Below are 15,481 nucleotides of genomic sequence, written 5' to 3'. Positions count from 1 at the left end.
CGGCGCCTGTGCGTGGCCGCCGTGGAGGAACCGGAAGGGCTGGGAAGATGGCGGCGGCAGTGGGGAGAGCCTGGGGCAGCCGGCGGATGGAGGTCGCTGCGAGGAGCTGCCGGGGCTCGCTCCCGGCCTGGTGGGGGCTGCTCCGGGGGCTGCTTCTGGCCGTGCTGGCAGCGGGTGAGCCTGGCTGGGAGAGGGACGGGGCAGGCCTGGCCTCCCCCGTGTGGGACCGCTCCGCGAGGAGGAGGAGGTAGGGAGGGCCTCGCCTGGCTCCCTTGGAGATGGCGGCTCTGGGAGCCCTCGCCTGTCCTCTGAGTTGCGGAGGGGCTCGCCTTTCCCCCGCCCCGAGCTGGGGAGAGCCGTCTGGGATGCGAGGAGCCCCGGGTTGCCCCCTCTGAGGTGCGGCTGTGTCTTCTCCCCAGGCTCCTGCCAGGGGAACTCTGTTGAGAGGAAGATCTACATCCCCCTGAACAAAACGGCACCGTGCGTTCGCCTCCTGAATGCCACCCACCAGATCGGCTGCCAGTGTGAGTACTGCTGCGGGGCCCTGGGGCTGCTCCTTGGGCTGGGCACGCCGTGGGCGATGCGGTGTGAGTGCTGCCCTGCCGTTGGACTTGCCTAGATAGGTACTGCCCTTCTCTTCCAATCCGGCTCTAGTCGTGCTGAATGCACTGACCTGCTTCTGCTAAATCGAGGGGTGGAGGTCTTGGAGAGGTTGTGTTCCTACAGACCTCAAAAATCCCTGCCAAGACTGAGAGCAGCGTTTTGAGCTCATGCAGTCAATGCACACACAGGACAAAGCCAGGCCACAGGTTCTAGGGGTGCGCGGCAAAGCTGTGAGCACTGCAGGGTGTGTTAGGGCTTAACAAGGTACTAAAGAAAGGGAGCAGGGAGCGAAGAAGTGAGGAAGCGACATCTGAAAGGAGTGGAATGTTTGGCTGAGCTGCTTGTGCAGTGCTTGTTAACTGGTGAGGGGTTTTTTGTCATATTGAAATGGCAAAGGCAGGACTGCATGACTGTTAAAAGATAAGGGAACCCCATTCATGCAGTATTCCTGGCTGAAGTTAGTGTGAGTCAGCATTTTGCTCATTTCCCATTTCGTTTTGCTTCCGCAGTGAGCCAGTCCCTGCAGCGGAGATTGTCAGCTGCCGCTACAGGGTAGCACAGCTGCGCTTGGGCTGTCAAATAATCGAGGGTACAAAGTTCTCTGGCTCCTCTTCCATGCTCTGTGTGCGCCTGCTGTTCGGGCGGACAGCCGTATGCCATCCCGTTTTCCCAGTTGCAGGCAGTTTCTGACAACGGCAGCAGTTACTAACTCTGCGGGTTGACAAAGTGCTTGTTTTTATCAGTAGCTTCTTATGAAAGTGCTTTGTGCATCGTCTGTTTTCTTTGGAACAGAGCAAAATGACAAGCAGTGGACCTGCTTTTTGCTAATCCCCTTTGCTGTCACAATCTTTTGCCCCCTGGGCTCCTCCAGGCCTCAGGCTGAGCTGTCTTTGAGCTCTCAGTTTCTGAATTTGCAATCTTTTTGCTGAGGGGCAGCACTGAACTGCTGCTGGGGCTGTGGTACTTGAGGCAGGTCCTGTCCCCTCCAAGTGCCTTTCTGCCTCAGGGCCTCAGTTTCCTGCTATCCTTCCTTATGCTCTTCAGTCACAGGAGACTCATAGTGCTTAGCTGAAGGTCCTGATGTGCTTAAAAGATGCTTTCAGAGTGTGAGTGCTTATTTCTTAATCTGTGCTGTTCAGCGGTGTTTTTTCCCCCTACTAAAACCACTGCTCCTTTTTCTGTCTTGCTCTAGCTAAATAGTGCCACTTCACCAGATTGCTCCCTCCAGCCCTCTAAATCCACGAGCTGTTCTTCCCTAAAGCCCTTAGTGGCATACTGCCCTGCTATTCTGGGGTGGGTTGAGGGTGTGAATGAAGTAGATCCCTGGGAAACACGGAGGGCCCACTCTCTTTCCACAGCCTCCATCAGTGGAGACACGGGCGTGATCCATGTGGTTGAGAAGGAGGAGGACCTGAACTGGGTGCTTGCTGATGGCCCGCATCCACCCTACATGATACTGCTAGATGGGAACCTCTTCAACAGGTCAGTCATCACCAGTTTTTATCTCCCCAGGGTGAGTGGAGTCTAGAAGACCAACGTGGGTCTCTAGTCTGGTGATGAAAACATCATTTTTCAAGTAACAGATGGCAGGATCAGCCTTGATACTGCACTGCAGTATAGCGAGGTTGTTTGTAGTTTTACTGTGGTTTAGTGCCTGAATTTATTTCTTCTTAAGTGGGCTGCTTTGCTGTTAGAAGAGCTCTGCTCTCTCTGAATTCTCATGCCGTGTTCATCACGGTAGAAGTTACTGAAGTTCATTGAACAATGTGATTAAGATCGGTCACATCTCTTCCTGGGTTGAGCAGGAAAGAAGTGGCTGAAGTTTTCTGCTTGTTGCTGTGTCTGTAATCTTACGCAGTTCTGAGAACATTAAAGAAAAAGGGACATAGTGGTTTTGATCAAAAGCATCATCACATGCTTGATCGTAATAATGTCAGTGTTAGCATGTCTTGGACTGTAACTCTTCATTAATGAATTTGTCATTTCAGTCATATTTTCTCTCTTCCAGGAGGGTAATGCTGCAGCTGAAGGGAACCTCACGCGTGTCAGGCCTTGCTGTGGCCACTGCCAAACCTAGCCCTCCCCAGGGCTTCTCTCCTGGTTTGAAGTGCCCCAACGATGGGTTTGGTAAGGAAATGTTAAGTCTTCATCCTTGTTGGGAGGAAGAGAAATGGTGCCTCTACATCATATGGCCAAAGAAAGAAGTGCCAAGGATGGCTGAACTTGTAGCTACACTTAACATAAAATCATGTTTAAGATGACAGGTTCAATATGTTCTTTCAGAGTAGTTTGTCTGAGCTGGAATCCTGTCATGTCTCAGCAAGGGCTGGGGCAGGTGTTGAGGGGAAGACTGTTAGATAAGCTGGCTAAAACAGCATTAAGTCCCTAAAGTGTTAAACCTGACCAAGGGTTGTTGTAACTTCTTTTTCTTTAGTGTGAGAAACTCATACTTTGTCCACACTCAGTCATTAAAGCGTCTTGTGTTTGCATAGATCGAGCGGAGGGTGCGTTTACCTCTCTGCCTGGGCCAGTCGCTACTTTCTAAGATGACATTTTGCCTCCCTGAATTCCCTCTGTGGTTTCAGTTAGGTTTTCATTTCGCTGTTTTTTCATGCAGCAAACTTAACTGTATTGCGCTTTGAGGGGAGAAATTGCTACACCTTCCGTAGTTTGCACAAGGCTTTCTGCTGTGCAGGATGCCGTGTGCGCTCCTGTGATGAGTTCCGTGTGCTGGCATTTGTCGTGTCTCTGCCTTCATGCTGTTTGCACAGTATTGAGGTGTTAAAATGATTGGCACGTTATGGATGCCTGAGGGGTACTTCCAACACATGATGAGCTCAGAAAATGCGGGTTTGTATGTTCTGCCTTTTGAGGTATAATGTTTCTCTGTGTGCCTCCTCCGCTCTCTCAGCATGTGATAAATGCTCACTGAGTGCTCATGCCAGCCTCCTGGCATGTGATGACTTCAAGTGTGCATGTTACTCGTTCTCTCTGCGTGGCACAGTGCTCTGTCTCTGCCACTCTGCCGCATGCAGTGACCAACTCTGTCTCTCCAAGCTTTTGTCAGCTGGTTCCTCAGCCCATAATGGTGCTCATTTTGTATTTGCTGCTATTTGCTCAGCAGGCCCTACCTCTCCTGCAGTCTGTTATTCTCTTGCAGGCTCAGATTTGCCCATTTCTTTCTGTTTCCAGGTGTCTATTCCAAAGATTATGGCCCTCAGTTTGCACACTGCAATAAGACTGTGTGGAATCCTGTGGGGAGTGGGCTTTCCTATGAGGATTTTGACTTCCCTATTTTTCTCCTTGAAGATGCCAATGAGACACAAGTTATTAAGCAGGTACTGTGCTTCCTCAGCGAGGAGGGAGGAGAGGGGAACCACCACACAGTCCAGCAAAGGGGGGAGAAGTTTTGTTTTCTCTCCACTTAGATGTGGAAGTCTATACAGTAAAAATACATGGTCCCATTTTATTTGCAGTACGCAGTGCTATTACAGAAGGGCTAAGTTTTGTAATGATTTTTATTTCCATCCAGTGTTATCAAGACCATAATGTCCCTCGTGATGGATCTGGCCCCGAGTACCCTCTCTGTGCCATGCAGCTTTTTTCCCACATGCACGCTGTCACCAGCACTGTCACCTGCATGAGACGCAGCTCCCTCCAAAGCACCTTCAGCATTAATCCAGGTGAGCAGAATCCTCTTTCCTTGTGGGACGAGGCTGGTGGTAAAAATCCCAGTGGAATACAGTTGTGCAAAGAAAGAAAATTTTAGAGTTTCCCTTAAAGGCTTGTTTGCCTGCTTAGCCTTTTCAGGATACACTGTTGAAGTGGTAAGGAATTTTGGGCTAGGTTTGTCATCGGTTCGGAAAATAACACATAGAAGAGATGCTGGCTGAGAAAGGCACCTGATAGCTGCTACGTAGATCATCTGGAATGGCTCTGAGATTGCTGCTCCATTAGACTCTGTGTACGTTAGTCAAAATCCTGGTCCTGGTGAATATTTTGCCCGTGATGTTCCTGGGGCTGGGACTTCACTGCTGCTGAGCAAAAGTTTGTTCATCTGATAGAGCTACCGATGAGCTGCAGCTGACCAGAAATCTCATTTCTCACTTGTCACTGCTGTTGTCTCAACTCAAGCAATGTTTTTTCTGCTTCCTAGAGGTGGTATGTGATCCTCTTCTTGATTACAATGTGTGGAGCACCTTGCAACCTATCAATTCCTCTGGAAAAGTTGATCCTGAGAAGGAAGTTATTATTGTCGCTACACGAGTAGGTACCTCTTAATCTTGATTTGTAGAGCATGGACTGGAAGGATTCTGGGAAGATGTGGGCTTCGACTTTCATAGGAATATACTTCTCTCATATATTTTCATTTCTTCCCATGTTCCAAACCTTTTAGATCTGACTGGCTGCTGTGCTTCTGCAAGTACGAGCCTTTTAGTTGGTGGGTTTACCCATTGTTTCGATATGAGGACACCTGCCTTTTGTTTCTTTCTGTCTTGTTATGTGAGGGGGTTTTTTTCAGCATTTTCTTCACTGATGGAACTAGACAAGTAGAAATAGTCAGTGTCTGTAACACTTTCCTAAGATATTTTGCATCCTTAAGAAGTGTTGCAGAGAGGGAGATGGCATGGTTAGCTCATCTGTGCTTCTTGGGGGGGAGAGGCTGAATCACATGAAGATTTTGTTGTGTGTCAAGTCAGTGTCAAAGCTGAGAAAGAAGTTCGCTTCCCTGTCTAGCAGTCAGTGTTACAGTCACTTTTACACTCTCCAGAGATGCAAGTTCCAAACTCCATCTTGTCACCATCTCAGAGACTCATGCTGAACAGTGCATTAAAATCATGGCACACTTGCTGTTCTCAGTTCTGGGGTTAGGGCTGAGTGGGGGGGGGTGGCAGCAGGGCTCTGAGGCCTCAGGACTGCCACAGCAGTGTAGTCAGTATTTTAAGTTTCGTTAGGTGGGGTGCTTCGATTCTTCCCTTACCAGTAGGCTGAGTGGGATAGGAGCAAGGTGATAGATTTGCTTTCTCAACACAGAATTCCTCTGTCTACGTGCAAGTTTCTTACACCTCCTGTTCGTGCTTACAGATTGACAGCCATTCCTTCTTCTGGAACATTGCACCCGGGGCAGACAGTGCTGTCTCTTCTTTTGTGACCCACTTGGCTGCTGCTGAAGCCCTTCATAAAGTGTCAGATGTTCATTTGCTGCAAAGGAATATAATGTTCACCTTCTTCCAAGGGGTAAGAGCAGCAGCATCGCTCCACCATTTGGCTTGTTCTAAGGTAGCAAATCAGTCCTTGGCTCCCTGCACGTGAACTTTTTCCCTACTGTTTTTGCAGAATCATTTGTCTGCAGCCCCACACTGTGGTTCTCTCTGCTCCCCCAGTGATAACAGGATCTTAATTGCACTGGGATAACAACAGCAGATGGAGCTTCCACTGGGGCAACCCATATTCTGCCCCACAGTTCATTCTGGATGAATGACTCAAACTTTGCTTTCCCTCCTCTCTCCTCCCAGAGTGCCTGGTGGTACCTCTCTTCTCTGCCTCACCCCCATTCAGGATGAACTGCAATGGTCAGGCTCTAAATTCTGAAATGAAGCCCAGAAAAGGCTAGATTAAAAATATATGTGTTGACAGCAGCAAAATGTAGCTCATTTCTGAGAGCCCAGCGCTGGAGTTGGCAGCTGTGGAAAAGCAGAACAAGCCTGTGGAGGAGGGACTGATGGCCAACAGCTGATGTTCCCCTCAAGGCATCTACATTGATGGCTTCTTTTGTGCAGCTTTGTGAAACTGGCTCCCACAGCCCCACGCTGTGGCCATGTGATTCCTTCATTCACCCTCCTCAGCGCATATATCCCTAGTCAGAATTTCCCTGGGGGAGACGGGCATCTAGCGCTATGGAATGGACCTTCTCTGTCATAGGAGGAATGATAAGACTCGACTGTGAATTAGTCAAGGGGGAAGTCTGGGGGCTGGCTGACTTCATTGCCGTTCTTTGTCGTGGGGATTCTCTTCTTAGGGGCACCTATTCTTCCCCAGGCAATGCTCAGCTTCTTGCAGCTCCCTTGACAAACTCGGGTCTGTCATCTAGCCTTCCCTCCCTTTTTTCCAGGGAAAGAGAGACCCTTCCTTTCTGGAAAGCTTCATGTGTTTAATTTCTAGCATGGAGAATTTCCCTTTTCCCTGACTTGCTGTTCTCCATACCAAAAAATGAAGAGGATGACTTACGCCAGAGTAAAGGCTGTATTAATGCCTTTCTGCTTTTACTCACAATAACAGTATCTTGTAAGATATCGGTAAGAGCCCGCGTAAGTCTGGCTCTGTGCCTTTTTCGCTTGTGGAATTCAGTAGCTGTCCCCTGGTTTTTTGCCGTTTGCCTTCGTTTTTGTCCTTTGCCTCCGTCCCTTCCTACAATACCTTGGTCTTTGGAGCCAGGCACAATGCAATATTTGCTTTGGTGGTTTGGTGTGTGCCAGGCTTTGCGAAGCTTCAGAAATATTTGGTGCAGTAGTTGGCCCTCAGACGCTTGGTTTTGGTCCACCTCAGCCTCTCAAACATTGCCGTTGTGCCAGGCAGCTATCCGTGTGCGATTCATGTACGATATTTTTTTCCTGTTGCAGGAGACCTTTGATTACATTGGCAGCTCACGAATGGTGTATGATATGGAAAAAGACAAGTTTCCTCTCCGCTTGGACAACATTCATTCATTTGTGGAGTTGAATCAGGTGTGGGATAAGTTAGGGGACTTTTTTATTGCCTGTTTCTCTGTGATAATTTAGCTGTGGTTTTCCCAGCCAGCTTTTCACTGGTTTTGGTTTTCCCTGGACTAGACTACCCTGCTCTGTAAGACTCACTGGTGTCCAGTCATGTACTTACTGTGTTTGGGGCTTTTTTTTTGCAGGTGGCTCTAAGGAATGACTCTGTTCTATGGATGCATACAGACCCTGTCTCTCGGCTGAATGAGTCTGTTGAAGTGCAGGTAATCGAAAGTAACCTGCAGCTGTTCATCTAACCAAAATGCTGTGGGATCTTTAGCACACTGCAGCTGATCAGGATGTTAACGTTTCCAGAGAAATTACACATCTGAAAGAATAGCAGAACATTTTCTCTTCTTTCAGGTTAGAAACTTGCTAGATATTTTGAGTAATAGCAGCACGGGAGCAAGCGTGACTTTGCAGGAAGCTGGATATTCGCAGCCTCTTCCCCCGTCTTCCTTCCAGCGCTTTCTTCGGGCCCGGCACATCCCCGGCGTGGTCCTTACGGACCACAAGACTGCCTTCCAGAACAGGTACTTCTCCGGGGTCGAAGGGCCAGGCCAAAGGCAGCGGAGCCGGCAGAGGGCATCTGAGCTCCTGCAGCGCCTCTGCCAGGGGTATGCTGCCTAACATACATGTAGAGCCGCAGTCTGGGGGGAGTGGAGGAGCAAACATGTGCCATGTAATTGAACAAGCGCAACATAATTATTCTGACAACCGAAAGAAATCCAGTTTTGTACAGAAAATGTTCCCCACAGCTGGCTGGAAGCCAGAGGTGAGCAAATGGCAACTGAGCGTGCCTAAGCCTCATCTGTTCTTCCAGAAGCTAGCTGCCTTTTTTTTTTTTTTTTTTTTTTTTAATATAGCTTTCTATTTGTGATGGCAAAAAGCCCCAGGCATTGGAAAGGGCACTTTCATTCACCCCACATGACCCTGCTACAGCACGTTCCTGGGGGATCCCCTGCTCCTCTTCAACGTTGGAGTGGAAATGTGGGGTAGAGGACAGACATATGCCTCTCCCCTCTTCCCTAAACTTGTCAAATCCTCTCTTTCTCTTCATCTTCTGTCCTTCTCCGCTGTTTCTGAGAACCTCTGTGGCAATTAAGGGCTTCCCTTTCACCTCTAAATCTGCACAGCTCTAAAGAAGAGCTGGCTTGGAGAAAAGCACAACTTGCTGCTGTGTGACCCAGCTTTACACCGGGGGGGATCAGTCCCAGGCTGGCTGGGAATGTCAGATGCACAGACCACGCAGTGGGCTCTCAGCCCAGTTCCTAGTTCAGCTGGCTGTGCTGCAGACACCTTGGTGTAAATCTCTCGTAGGGTTCACTTGGAATTTCTTGCTGCCTTCAAGATAAGGCATTAATAAAATCCACTGGCAGGACTTGCAGCAAAAGCCCTCCTCCCGGGAGACCTTCCGCATGGGTTGTCCTTGCCTCAGTTTCTCTACCCATTTAATAGATTGGGCTGTCGCCCACCTGAAAGCTAATCACAGCTTGTAAATTGCTTGGAGATCCTCAGATGGGAGAAGCTGTGGAAGGGCCAAGTTAATTATAAAGCCTCATTAAATGGTTTAAGGAGCGTGTGGCAGGGCAGTGCTTTGGCAGGGCTGTATCTCTGCTCCCAGGAGACTGCTCCCACTGTTTGCTTTAGGCACACTCTGAACTGAATTCCGTGCCCTGTGGTTTCTTTCTGCCCCTCCCCAACCTCTGTTTGCCTTCTTCTTTTCAGATACTACCAGAGCATGTACGACACTCCAGAGAACATCCGGATGCAATACCCCGAGGGGCTTAGCCCTGAGGAGACCTTGGAGTATGTCACAGACACAGCCAAGGTTCCTACTTTGCATTTTCTGTAGCTGCTTTGGGTGGGGGCAGATAGAAGCAGGGTCACGGGGAGAGGGGGCAAGCTGGTTTCAACAAGGGAAGAAAGAAGGCGGGAGCGCTTTGTACAGTGACAGAGGTAATAGGCACTCAAATGCTAGCACGGTGTAAGTGTTTTGATGGATGTGTAGATTCTGGCTTGCTCTCCTTGCTTGTTTTGCTGGATCTGCCTATCTTGATTAACACAGAGCACTCTTCCTTTGCAGTCCCTGGCAGAAGTTGCCACAGTGGTCGCCCGTGCTCTCTACCGGCTTGCAGGGGGAGCCAACAACACCTCTGCTATTCAGGCAGATCCAAAAACGGTACGAGCAGATGGAATTGAGTCCCTGGCATCTCTGATGAGCCCTCACGTACTTCCCTTCTGTCTCTGTTTATATGTGTTTACACAGCATGCTGTCCTGTCTGTCTCGGTGAGGGCTTTGCCTCCCCCCCTTCTCTCTTTCCCCACCACAGCTGAATGAAAAACCTTTCGCCCTTCTCTAGTTCCTTGCCTCTCAATCTCAGGGCAGACATGAAGCTTCACAAGCCCTCTACAACACAGAGCTCCTTTATCCTCGTTCCACGAAGCAGAAGAGGGAGCTGAGGTGAAATGGCAATGTGTGCCACAGGGATCAGCTAAGGAGTCGGTGGAGCTGGAATCAAACCCAATTTTCACGGCTCGATCCTGAATTATATACAGTTGTGACATAGAGTCTCTCCTTCACTTGGCCCCTGTAGTGGGGAATATCTGTCAGCCAAATAATCTTGAGAGGAGTAGCTGTTAAGGTGCTATTTTCTCTCCTCTTTGTATAAACCAATTTCCATCTCTTTCCAGGTCACTCGAATGCTGTATGGGTTTCTGATTAAAATGAACAATTCCTGGTTTCAGTCCATCATTAAACCAGACATAAAAGGAATTCTGGGTAAGAGCAACATAGGGAAGAAGAACAAGGGGATGGGTTTGACCCCATATGTTACCTGGCAGCTTTCTAAAGCGCCATAGTAACATTGCCTGCTTCTGGCCATCTCCCTGCCAATCCCATTTCTCTGACTGTTCCAGGTGATGTTCCCCAACACTACGTTGCCGTTTCCAGCCCTGTGAACACTACCTACCTTGTGCAGTATGTCCTGGCCAACCTCACCGGCACTGTTGTTAACCTCACCAAGGAAGAGTGCCTGAACCCTGAAAAGACACCCAACAGTGAGAAAGAAGTAAGTTAGAGTGGGATGATAGGCAAGGACAGATCTGCTGTCCAGTTAGGTGGTTTCTGCTTCTGAAGAAGGCTGGTTAGGAAGGCTTGCTATTGCTAGTAATAACACGTAGGAGGACTGGGAAACTCCTCCAACAAGGAGGCATCTTAAGGCCCAAGGGCAGGGGAGAAGTGGGCAAAAGCATCCCCTGACAGCAAGAACAGTCAGTAAAGCCCCTCGCTCTCTCTCTCCCCAGACACAGGTAACGTTCCAGAACAAGGGGATAGCCTGGTTGGTTGCTAGTGGCTGTTTGCTCTCTCTTACTCTCCCGTTTTCTTTGCAGATGTATGAATATGCCTGGGTGCAGGGTTCCCTGGACCCTAACTCCACGTCACGAATCCCCTACTGTGTTCGGTCAACAGTTCACCTAAGCAAAGCACTCTCTCCCGCCTTTGAGCTGAGACAGTGGGGATCTACAGAATACTCCACATGGACAGAGAGTCGGTGGAAAGAGATCCGTGCCCGAATATTTCTGGTAGCCAGCAAGGAGCTAGAGGTGAGTTTGTACACGTCTGAAAAGAAAACGGAGAAAGAAAGTGAGGCTAGCTTTGAGTAATGTCTCCTGACAGCTGGAGAAACAGTTCAGAGTTTGTTACAAGATCTTGTGCCATCATTCTGTGCCCAGATAAGAGCAGCCAGGCTTTGATCCTTGAAAATGAGGTAACCGAGAACGCATCGCTGGTGATAACCCTACCACCTCCAGCCGTTTGTGGGTTAATAACATAGTCATTGGGGCCTAGACAGTGCAGAATAATCAAGAGTCCCAGGAGCAGGCTGAGCTCTGTGAATAAAAGATAGAAGTGACGGGAGTCTTAACCCCTTCCCCCAGCACAGGGAGCCAGGTTTAGCCGTTAAGGTGTTTTCCTTGATTCACAACCCAGATCTTCCCGCCAATCGAATCCCCTCGACAGCACAGAAAGAAATTTTGCCCAAACTGTCACAAAGCGGCTGTTGGTTCCATGTCTGACGTTCCAAGCAGCCCTGAGCTGGGGGTGATGTGGCTTAAGCACCAGCAGAAGAAGGGTTAAGCACACAGTTACTTTGGGACTCTGTGCCTGTCTGGATGCCCTCTGGTTGGCTGTTAATGATGTCATACCCTGTCAGGACAGATGCTGGCGTCATCATGTGCTGGGGCTAAGCCACCCAAAGGCCCTGCAAGCCCAGGCAGTTGTTGGGGTGGTTATTTGAAATCGGAGCAGTTGGTTTGGGTGGCACTGGGCCTTTTTAGCACTGTCAGGCAAGCACAGTGCTCTGCCCGTGTCTCTCGGCCTGTTGCAGATACAGGTGCCCTGGAGATGCACAATTTGAGCCCGGCCATCACCAAAGTGTTGACCAGAGAGAAAATGTACTGAGGGAGTTGTAGCAGCACGTGGGTGTCTGGACGCTGTGTGGGGACTGTTCTGAGATATCTCAGGGAGACTGGGAGCGGCAGTCCTACCACGCAAGGAGAAGGGTTGGCAGGAAGGAATCTGATGAGGTTTTAGACCGGTCTGGCACTTCAGCTTCAGGAAAGGTGCTGAGCAGGAGGTAATCTCCGCTAGGCAAAGGCTATCGACAGGTGTTGATTCTGCCAGCAACTGTGCTTGTTAAAGGCGTTTGCATTTCCTTGCTGGAGGAGATGACAGTTCATGCAGGAGTAGCCAAAGTATTACATTAAATACTTGCTAAAAATCTTTGCGAACTGCGTCGACCGCTCTGAAACACGATATGTCCTTTATCCGTGATACAACTTTTAAACATGGGTTTGTGTTGGGCTGTCTTGCACTGTCAGGGAACCACAACGAAAGCTGACCTGGTCCGTGTCTGGTAGTTGCTTTTGCCTAAGGCTGTAAGTTCCTTGGAGTATCTTTTTATTTTAATATACTTAGCGCCTCAGTGGTGAGCTGGTCTCTGTAGCTTTCTGGTGGAGCCCCCCCCCCCCCATTCAGTGCAAATTCTGTGAGGTGCTGCAGGGTCTGTGTTTGTAACAACAATGCTGAAGTGTATTTCTCATCCCTTCCTAGATAATCACTTTGGTTGTGGGCGTTGCCATTCTGATCTTCTCTCTCCTCGCCACGTATTTTATCAACGCCAAAGCGGATATACTTTTTAGCATCCCGCGGGACCCTGGGGCTGTGGCTTACTGAAGATGCTCTCAGGGCGTGAGAAGTCCTAGCCCTTGGATTACAATTGTCAAAGATAAAACTACACTGGAATGCCCCTCTCTCTGGATAGGGATGCAAATGGTTCTCTCCAGAGCTTCCGTGCTCGGCTTCTGGGGACTGAGCCCTAAGACGTAAGAGACTTTCCCAGAAAACCGTGCCGACCAAGCCCTAAAGAAACTGTGACTGAGGAGTTCCCAAAGCCTTTCTTTTTAATTTGTCCTTACTTCTGAGCAACTTGAGAGGATTGGTCCTGAGTGCCACTGAGACGACAATGTGATGGATGTGTTGCCTAAATGAAGGCAAAGGTGGAAAGGGGAAAGGTATTTTCTCTGGGGTGTACGTGGACCAGCAGATTTCCGTGGTGTCTGACAGCACAGGCTGCCTGTTAATGTCCTGACAGTTGCTATGAATCTGTCTATACTACAATGCAGGGAGGGCAAGGTATGTTTAACAGAAGATTAGATGTAAAATGTCCTTTTTTTAATGGTGCAATATTTTCTGGGTTTTGTATATATATATAAATAGTTCCGTTTAATTAAAAAAAAAAATCTCCACTTACAAATTAACCCATTGCCTGGTTTGTCTTAGTTGCTGCCAAAAGGACCAAAAACACTGGGTGTTGCAATATGTTTTGGTCTCGGGAGAAACAGAGTTTGTCTTACTTGGTTTTTGACCGACATTGACATTTTGAATTCTTTCTACAGCTGGGCAAAAGCAAGACATTATGCCCTCAGACAGGACAGGGGATTAACTCCCTCTTGTTTAGACTGTAAGCTCTCCAAGGCAGGGATGGCTGATCGCTCCAAACAGTGCTTTGTATGATGGTACCTTGATCTCAGTCAATCCCCAGGCACTGGTATAATAAACGTGTTTTTTAATGAGCGTGCTCACACACTTTGTTTCCTTCGAGGCTGGACTCTCGGGGCTAGCAGTTATGACTGACTGGGCACTTGGATATCCCTGGTTGTTTCTTTTGTATGAAAATTCACTTATTCTTCGGCGATCATGATTTAGAGGTGTGATAGTGCAGTTGTCCAAAGCGAGGAGCTCAAAAATAGGTAGAGAGGATTAATTCCAGAAATCGGAGCTGACTAGCGCGAAAGCAGACATCACTTTCCCTTCCCTAGAGGACAGTGAGGGCTTATTGTGTTTAAGTCTTTTCTCAACTAGGCGTACACTCTGGAGTTTTAAAGTAATTCAGACCTTGTACTTTCAGTGCTACCCTGAGGGAGACTTTTTCCACTTGCTAATGGATCCTGCTATCAGGAAGCTGCTCCTGATAGTCCGTGGAGTGTTTCTGAGCCTGATTTCTTTTCATTTCTCCTAGCAATACTGAAGAAACTCATATCTCAATTTACATGGAGATATCTTGTCTTTACAATAAGGATTTTCATAGCCTCTGACTCCTAATCTTTGGACTCATTCCAACTTTGTCAGAACAAAATCCCCAGAATTATCCACATAGACTATTTCTGTGCATGAAAGTATTTTGGGTGAGAGAGAGGACCTCAAGACAGCATGTGGTCTGGCAAAGAATTTTGTAGAATATGTTTTTCCTTCCCTAAGGTAAGTTTGTTACATTTTTTTTTTACATATGAAAATGCAAATCCTTCATTCATGGTGGAGCAGTGCTGTGTGGAGTGATGTTGGGATCAGTGATGGCTAATCAGCATCTGATAATTTTCAAATTAAAAATGCATCCTTCCCATAACTGCGGTCTCTTCCGTCTTTCAAATCTGGATTCTGAGCTTGGGTTTGGACTTTTTGGGGTTGTTGGGGTTTTTCTTTTTCCCCAAAGGCTTCTGGTTGGAATTTTTTTTCCCCCTTGTTTTCCCCATACAAACAGAAATAAGCCCTTTTACCACTCCCAGCCCCATTCTCCACTCCCAGCTTTTTGTTCGGAGCTGCTCTCTGGCGAGGCGAACAAACAGCTGCCTCTGTTGTCTGTGCCTACGCCGCTCCTTGGATGGCCAACAGGTCTCCCCTGTGGACAGTGCAATGAACAACGCTCCTATCAGTGCCTGACAAAAGGAGGGGAGAAGCAAGGGGGTTAGGCTGGCAGGCGCTGCAGCACAGACACATTTTCTGCTGCTGCCAACGCTGGAGAACACAGCAAGTCTTTGCTTGACTGTCAGCCCAAAATTTACCCTGTGCTGGGGGTCTGCGTGTCCCTCGCACTCTGGGTGCCAGCGGTGTCACTGCACAGAGGGGTGAAAGGAAAGGTGGTGGCCGGTGCTGTTTTCAGCCCTCCTCAGTGTGTTTTGCCATGGTCAGTGGATTCATTTTGCTCAGCTGGCTTTTGATGATGAGGCTTGTGCCGCACAGCTCTGAGCCTTCCCTCCTCTGGGGAATTGGGCCTGAGTGTTGGATGAAAGGGGGTGGGGAAGAAATAGTCAGGATTGCGGGATTCGTCTGGGAAGTAAATGAGCTGCGAGAGTTGAGTCCTAGTCCCTAGATTTCTCTTCCCTGTCCTTGCCCAGACTGGCTGCAGCCGCTTCCCTTTCCTTCGCAGCGCCCTTCTCTCACCGATGACGCTTCCCCTGCCACTGCCCTTTTCCACAGGGGTGAGGGGATGCTCTTGAGACCTTGAGGTGAACAGCACTTGAAGTACAAAAGTGTTTTGTTAAAGCAAAGCTAATGTTGGTGAAAGGAGCCGCTTTTTGTGTCGTGGAGAACGATAATCCCATTTTATATGGGAAACAAGACTGTGCAAAAAGGTCTTACATTCACCTGCATCCCTCTCCAGATCGTAAATGGGGGAGAGGAGAGGGGAAGGTGGGAGGAATCGGGATCTCTGTGACCGATGCAATCGTTCAGTCTCAGTCCTGATCTTCAAACAAAGAGCTGACAGTGGATTTGGGAGTTGCTC

General features: G+C 48.8%; 1 protein-coding gene across 1 annotated transcript; it reads left to right on the top strand.

Annotated features, from left to right (window-relative positions):
* Positions 1 to 10: 10 nt before the first annotated feature.
* NCSTN (nicastrin) lies at positions 11 to 13,494 on the top strand. Its single transcript, XM_056322361.1, has 17 exons — positions 11 to 174; positions 420 to 524; positions 1,962 to 2,085; positions 2,612 to 2,730; positions 3,796 to 3,941; positions 4,136 to 4,286; positions 4,760 to 4,869; positions 5,689 to 5,841; positions 7,224 to 7,328; positions 7,505 to 7,582; positions 7,722 to 7,891; positions 9,087 to 9,189; positions 9,445 to 9,540; positions 10,053 to 10,140; positions 10,278 to 10,429; positions 10,752 to 10,964; positions 12,472 to 13,494. The coding sequence occupies exons 1-17, from the start codon at positions 48 to 50 to the stop codon at positions 12,592 to 12,594; spliced, it is 2,163 nt and encodes a 720-aa protein (XP_056178336.1). The 5' UTR covers positions 11 to 47; the 3' UTR covers positions 12,595 to 13,494.
* The last annotated feature ends 1,987 nt before the right edge of the window (positions 13,495 to 15,481 follow it).

This window comes from Falco biarmicus, chromosome 19, assembly GCF_023638135.1.
Source record: "Falco biarmicus isolate bFalBia1 chromosome 19, bFalBia1.pri, whole genome shotgun sequence".
Classification (NCBI taxonomy): domain Eukaryota; kingdom Metazoa; phylum Chordata; class Aves; order Falconiformes; family Falconidae; genus Falco; species Falco biarmicus.
This window is presented reverse-complemented; position numbering and strand designations above follow the sequence as displayed.